The 7516-nt window shown below is 39.9% G+C and overlaps 1 protein-coding gene and 1 long non-coding RNA gene across 2 annotated transcripts in view; one reads left to right on the top strand and one right to left on the bottom strand.

Annotated features, from left to right (window-relative positions):
- The window catches only part of LOC101849963, a 10254-nt gene extending 4413 nt beyond the window's left edge, over positions 1 to 5841 (bottom strand). The window contains exon 1 of the long non-coding RNA XR_004859160.1: positions 5612 to 5841. This is a non-coding gene — a long non-coding RNA (uncharacterized LOC101849963). The remainder of the gene's footprint in view (positions 1 to 5611) is intronic.
- LOC101850116 overlaps positions 3397 to 7516 on the top strand; it is a 7038-nt gene continuing 2918 nt past the window's right edge. Inside the window, exon 1 of the mRNA XM_005108665.1 lies at positions 3397 to 3446. Coding sequence (XP_005108722.1) covers positions 3435 to 3446 — 12 coding nt within the window. The 5' untranslated portion in view covers positions 3397 to 3434. The remainder of the gene's footprint in view (positions 3447 to 7516) is intronic.

Genomic DNA, 7516 nt, shown 5'->3' with positions numbered 1-7516 from the left:
ACACACACACACACACACACACACACACATACACACACTTACACACACATACGCACACTTTCACAAACACACTTTCATACAAACACACACACACACATACACACACACACACACACACACACACACACACACATACACACACTTACACAAATACACAAAGCCACACAAACACCTGCAAGCACTCACTTGCTCACTTGAACAGTTGGACAACCTGTCGTATATTTGGTGCAAATGCCAATTGACAAATCACAACCTTCCAGTATAATCAAATGACCGTATATCACTCTGTACCGCAATTATCAACTTGAACGTAATGTTGAATTTGCCTCTGTATTTTTAGATATTTATCATGATTTAATTTTAACACATGTTGAGTGAAGTTAGAATAAATCCATTATGAAAAAAAAATCACACAGAATTTGCTCTGCCATGTTTTGAATAGCTGTGAACAGCACAAAACCACGAATGTCGAATAGTGAATTGGAATGGGCACAGCAGCTCTGCTGGTAAACATGAGCCGAGTGTTAAGTGGAAGGGGTAAAAAAGGAGATATTTCTAACTATTTTAAACAGTGCCATTCCGATGTTCATCGCCTGTGCAAGTCAAAGACATGATCAACGATCCACTGGAAGGCTGCAAGAACAATTCCAGACAACTAGAAGTGTCGCCGACCAGCCAAGGGTGGGGTAACCAAGGCCTACAACCGCACAACAAAATCGACATTTTCGTATTTATTGCCACCCGAGAGACCGTTTACTTCCAGCCACCGTCAAGGCAGAGATCATCTGGGAACTAGTGGAACAGTAAGTGGAGTCATCATTCGGCGCAACAAATTTTTACATACTGCAGACCCTACGAAACCCCCCTGGGACGGTGCCACTGACTGAAGTGTCTTTAGGCCTTTCCCAAAGGGGGGACATTTCTCATTCATGCACAGTACAATTGTAAATGAGCTGATTCATCAATGTCACGCTCATAACTGTGCCTGATCTACTACTGGGAACTGCTGCTTTTTTCTTTCGTAATCCTTACTATTGTAATTTTTTCCTCTATTTCTTTTGTATGTTTGTCACACTCTTGTGTTCCACTATTTCCGGGGTGCCTTGATAGTCGAATCAGACTTTGTGCTGTTGAAGCTAGAGAGGTGAACAGAGTAAGTCTGATTCCCTGTGAGGACTTCTCTGTTGACATCCATCCCTTGGCGCTCATATGATTTTATGCAGTTGCGAGCGCCTTAAAACCTCCACTAGAAGACCCTACGAAGGCCCTGTGCTTTCAACTGCACAGCGACAAGCTAGTGTAGACTGATGTCACCAACACTCAAAGTGGGCACTCAGAGTCTGGGACGGAGTCATGTTTCCTCCCACAAATATTTATTCTAGCTCTTTCCTCAGCTGATGCTTTTATTTTGGATTTAGCGTAAATATCGTTACAATTTTAAGTGCTGAAAATTTAAACGAGCAGGCATACCCGCTACGTCACAATGCTATCAAAGATTCTCTACCTGTACACGATCTTTGATGCTATCTACGACGTCAAAATAACCTTGGGTGACTTGGTGCCCCCCCCCCTTCCACACACCAACACACACACACACACACACACACACACACACACACACACTTTATTCTTTTCAATCTATCAAGAGAGCGCACAGAAAAAAACGGAAGTGCCCAGAATCTAATCATTCAGATAGAAGCACTATTCTAATTTTCTTTGTGTTTCAGTGGCTGTTGCTGAAACGTTTTCGACCAATGAGATATCGGTAAATCCAGACTACAACAACGCTTTGGTCAAGTGGGGAAGATAAACCAGCATTCTCGGAAAAATACTCGGTCTTCTTTCAGTTAAGAAAACAATCTATTATCAGGGACCAGGGAGTGTCAAAAAACATGCTACATAATATTGTTCTTTCGAAATTAAGGAGGTCAGCATTTTTGAAAGTATTATGCCGTAATCTGAAACAAGTGAGTCTTATCACTTGAGTACACGAACGAAAAAAAATTAATCTAGACTCATTAAAATGCCATTGTGCGGAAAGAAAGTTTACAGAGGAAAGTTTTATAACTACAAAAACAGCTAAAAGCATTTCTGAAACTGGTCTCAGCTTTCTCACATTGTCATACTCAGAGATGTAAGCATCGGTATTTATACAGCATTTGAAGGGCTCTCAGACTCGCAACCGTAAGGTCGTGGGTTCGAATCCCGTCAGGGGGCCGACGTTGTGCCCTTGGGAAAGGCACTTTACACGAATTTTCCTCCCTTCACCTAGGTGAGTTTGTCAGTGTTTGAGCGCTTAATCAGCTGCCTGCACTGTATGCTTCCCGGGAAGCTGAGAATGTTTCTGAGTGTTCTATGGTCTGCCTGAGTAATAATATAGTGTAAAGCGCATAGAGCCTGCTGTTGAGCGGAGATATGTGCTATACAAATGCTATTTATTTATATCATTATTTGAAATTTATTAGTTTGGTTTACAATAAAGACATTTCTAGCACATACATAGAAGGTTTTTTCGTTTTTTGGAGTCCTTAAAGTTCTCTTTGTTCTCCGAAATGAATTGTCTTCACAGATAACAACACCTGCTCTCCCCCCCCCCCCTAAAAATCCCTACTATCACCTCACTGGCAGATGAAGAGACCTAACGGACGCACACGTTACAGTAGATTTTTTAACCTAATAAAAATGTGTCACGACGCGGTGAAATCAGGTGCTCGTCAATTAGGGGGCGTATGGAGTTTTTAGTATCACCTTAAAGCCTGTTCATTTGCCTTGCTTTTGAAGAAAGACATAATCCACTAATCTCGGATACAAGCATAGAGTTATCTGCTTTTTAAATCGGTATTATCTTTTATGCCTTTAATCAATGTTTTTTCCAGTAAAATCGACATAGAAATGTGTTCTTTAATCGGCATGAAAGTTGTTGAGCAAAAAAAACACACAAAAAACAACAAACAAAACAAAACCAACAAACATTGAATACAAACTCCTCAACCTGCAGAAAAATGCCAGTTTCTTGACCTTCATTATTTTACGGGGGCCTAATTTCCCAATGCTGTCTCAGAAATGATAATTTCCCTTGCATATCTCTGGCACTGTCTGAAGTGGTCTGCTTGCCCATTGCAGAATCCTCACCAAGTGTCAAGTCAGTGGGTTTTCCCCAGTTTTTATCAAATTAAGAGTCCTTTACCGCGTTGGGAGCCACTTGTCTTGACAGCACTATGATGCAAGTGAACTTGTTGTAAAGGAAGACAGTCGAGTCAGAGATAAGACGACTTAAATCATGTATTTTTTATTATTAGGAATGCCCTCAACGATATCCGGTTAGGAGCTCTCTGCAGCGCTGCAAAATTATATATATATATTACATGTAAATTTATTCAGAATCACTTGCAGCATTGCTTTCTGCGTCTGCTGAGGGCCAAGTTTTAGCAAAGATGATGTCTAAGGTACGTTAGAGCACAACATGGTATGGTGTGAGTCTGTTTGTTTGTTGGTTGTTTGTCTGGTTTTTAAATAAAAACCCCCCACTATTTTTTCAGCGCGCGGAATCGCATAAGGTTCAAGAAAAGCCTGCTTCTTTCGACTGAAGACAGTTCTGTTACTCAACAGCAAGATAACAACCGAGTTTCTATGTTTCTGAATACAGCAATTATTTGTTAATAGTAGGGTCAGTCCAACTTTGTTCTTTCCTTTTGAGCCAATGAACACACCAAATAAAGAAACTGTGTCATCTCGATAGGGGTGGTACGGTAAGAACACGTATGCCACTTTGGTGGGGTTTTTTTTCAAAATGTAGATGTTTTTTTTACAGTTCTATCAACACAAACTTGGATCATTTATGTGGCGAGCTTCCTACCCGCCCTCTCAGGGCATACCCGGGCAGAGAGGGATACAATATTATCTCAGCAGAAAGACGACTGATAGAATTAATATTAATTTTTTCTCCCCACTCGGGAATCGAACTGGGTCTCCTGCGAGAGACAGTAAAGAATGTAACTGCTTCACCACAGACGCCAGTCACTACGACGTTAGAATTATTTTTTTTGGTCCCTAATTTTGTTAGCATATCCAGTAACATTTTGGTGGCTGTAAATCGGATCAAATGATATTTAAAAAATAGTTTTAGTTATTTTTAAATTTTAATTATTTTAATTTCTTTACAGATTCTTTTTTTTAAAGTTATACCTTTAAAAAAAATCTTTTTGGAAAAAAGGGGGGTGGTGGGGGGGGGGGGGGGGGAGGGACGGCTAGCACTCGGTGACAAACAGTATGTCAATTAAAAAAAGATGGGAAAGCGTAGGAGCCATTCGATTTTGACAAAAATAGTATCAAAGCCGAGCACGATAAGAGCCACGCACTTTCAAACAATATCGATATAATTTGGTTTCCGATACCACGCAACGGTTACATTGTCCTTGACAAAAATTACCCTCTTATATTTCCATAAAATTAGAGTCACGCAGGTCAGTCAATCGGCAAAGTGATTGAGGTGTGTTCGTGTTGTATAAAAATATAACCGGTTTATTAGAACCTACTTTTTTACGCGATGTATTGAAATTACCAAAGATAGTAAATAACAAGATGGGCCTCTCAGTCAAAAAAGTGTCCACAGGAAGTTCGCTCTTTGCTTCAGATGGCGCTGCAGTCTGTTTTGCAACTCTCTTTCGTTTTTCCAGAAGAAGAATAGGAATAGCACCCCCTTGCGTGCGCAGATCGACTGCTGTTCATCAGCAGTTCGGGTTCGTTCAGTGCGGAGTTTTAGGTTTTTAAAATTTTAATTTAATGATCTCTCGCCTTTCATTCTAAAGTCAAATTAAACGAAGAAAACAACCACCCTTTCCTCCGGAAGAGGTTTTTTGTCAGCGTAACCATTTTTTTAAAAAGCGTTCTTCCGAAATTTATTTAAAAACTTGCTAGTTTCACTTTGATTTTTTAAACTCAAGTAGGATAACTCTGTTCGCAAAAGATGCGCTTTTGCGAAGAGGGCGCCACCGAATTTTGAGGACATTTTTTAATTGGCTCAAAGAGAGAAGTGGCCCCTCTTGTTAGGAAGACTCTTTGAAATTACTTATTATGTTTGTTGTAGTGTTGTTTTTTTCTGTCACTGAGCCAATATTGTGCAACAAGTGAGCTAAAATGGCTAATACTCAGAAAATAGTAAGTTGCAATACGAGGGCACAATTACAGCATCTAATGCAGCCATATCTCAAATTGATATAATATTCTTGTCCCAAGCCCATAATCAACAATCAAATGATATCGATATTGCTAAAAAATGGATTGCTTTGATACTTTTTTTTTAAAGTGTGCATCTCTGAGATCCCCCAAATCCCCTGTTAGCTACGGTTATTGAGTTATTATAAAAAACAAACAAAATATGTGAGTTTCTGTAGACGCTCTTCCCTCCCATATTATTTTGGATATATTATACAGTCGGGCCTGCTATGACAGCCATCTGAATAGTACGGCTATATGAACTGATTTTTACTTTCCTCACACCCCCCCCCCCTCAACCCCTTGCGTTTTTCCTATATAGTTTCATCTAGTGAAAGGGGCACCTGTCCAAAACCGCCGAGGTCACCTTATTTTAACAGCGATAAATCGAAATTACCTGTCTGAGACAGGCATTCACATCGCTCGACCAGCACTTTGTCATAAACTTTGCTTTGGCCCCTGACGCTGTGGACGAGTCGTAATAATCCATTCCCTGCCGTTTTTGTTAGTTCATCCAATGCCCAATCATGTTGGGTAAGTCACACCCACTGTTGTTGACCCCAGTTAGTTGACCACCCGGCAACAATAATTTTTCATCTGCTGGTGACGGAAGCGTGTGGTCCGTCATCTATTATCTATTTGTGGTGGCCCAATTTTGCTATTCAAAAGGCTTTTTAATGGCTGTATCGATCGACATGCGGTTTTCGCCAAAAGATTCTTTGAAATATTCTCCAGAGCATGACGCCCTTGTTTTTTTTCAGTTTTGAGACAGTTTTGCTGCAAAAAGATAAATTTCTTTATTTCGCCGATCGCTTTTGCAGGCCGACGCTTCTGTCTCTGTAATTTTAGAAAATCCGGAAATGATATTTTGCGAGGCGCATTTTGTTTTGAGAATATTTTATTGCCCCATTCGAGTAGTGTGAAAAATATTTAGTAGGCCAATGACTTTTAGTTGATATTAAAGCACCAATCGTTCCTTTCATCGAAAGGGGGTCCAGCTAGTAACCTATAAGCCCCACCCACAGCTCATACACAAATCGTGAGTGAGGTGACCCGTCACTGTTTTCCCAGTCTTTAACAATAGACATGAATCTGAACTTGCGATGTGAGCGTTACTCGTTCTCCGAGCTATCCATCTCTCTTTAGTAAACCTTTCCTTCCTCGTCTGACACTTTTCGTTTTATTTTACCCTTGCACACTGCCTTCGTCATTTGATACACTGTGTAGACTTTAACACTTATTACAACAGTCCTCTGTGTAAACAAAAACATTGTTTCAGACATTCAGATAAATCCAGCTGTTGATTGCGGTATCAATGTAGAAATGTAACCCACGTCCCGAGCCTGCAACCAACTTCAGTTGGGAACTCAAAAGGGAATGTTAAAAAAAATAAAAAATAACCCTTTTCCCCTTTAGCCCTCCCCCCAAAACCCCCCCCACAAAAAACCACAAACAAACCCAACAAAGAACAAAGACGAAAAAAGCCCCAAAAAACAAACAATCACAACAACTGACAACAACAAAACAAAACAAAAGAAAACAAAAACAACAAATAACAAACTAAAAAAAGAACACAAAACAAAGAGAATTAACCCCCCCCCAAAAAAAAACCCCCCAACAAAAACAAACAAACAAACAAACAACAACAAACAAGCAAAACCAGCAAGAACAACAACAAAAACATTCTTTCCCTCTCGACCTAACCCCCACCCCCCAAAATAAATAAATAAAAAAAATAAATAATAAAATAAATAAATAAATAAATTTTAAAAAATAAGCAAAATAAAATACATTTGATAAGCCTATCGTCAGTCCCAATAAGGCTGTAACAACCTTCGGTTGGGACTTCAAAAGGGAATCGTTTGCTTTTTACATTTATTTCATCAGTCCTGCCTGAGACGGCCACCTGTCTAAATTGGCCACTTTTGATTTGGACGATCGGTGGCCGTCTTACACAAGTTCGATTGTATATTTATAGTATATAAATATGAGCATACATAGGGCTTACATAAATACATACATATATATTCATGGGTAGCTTTAATTGCGAGAGAGTGAGTCTGACAAAAGAGAAGTAAAAAAGAAAAAAGAAAAACAAACAAACGCACACACAAACACGCGCGCACTCACACACACACACACACACACACACACACACACACACACACACAGACGGGCGTCAGAACAGAGAAACGAGCCCCGGAAATAATGGAATTTCCTGTAAACATCTGGGGAAGAATGCACGAGCTGTTATAAGACCGGCCATGTTTTTCTTTCTGGGCCGATCAATGTTTTGGTTGGG

Source organism: Aplysia californica, unplaced genomic scaffold (genome assembly GCF_000002075.1).
Source record: "Aplysia californica isolate F4 #8 unplaced genomic scaffold, AplCal3.0 scaffold00707, whole genome shotgun sequence".
Classification (NCBI taxonomy): Eukaryota; Metazoa; Mollusca; class Gastropoda; order Aplysiida; family Aplysiidae; genus Aplysia; species Aplysia californica.
Note: the sequence above shows the minus strand (reverse complement) of the source record. Positions and strands in the feature narration are given on the sequence as shown.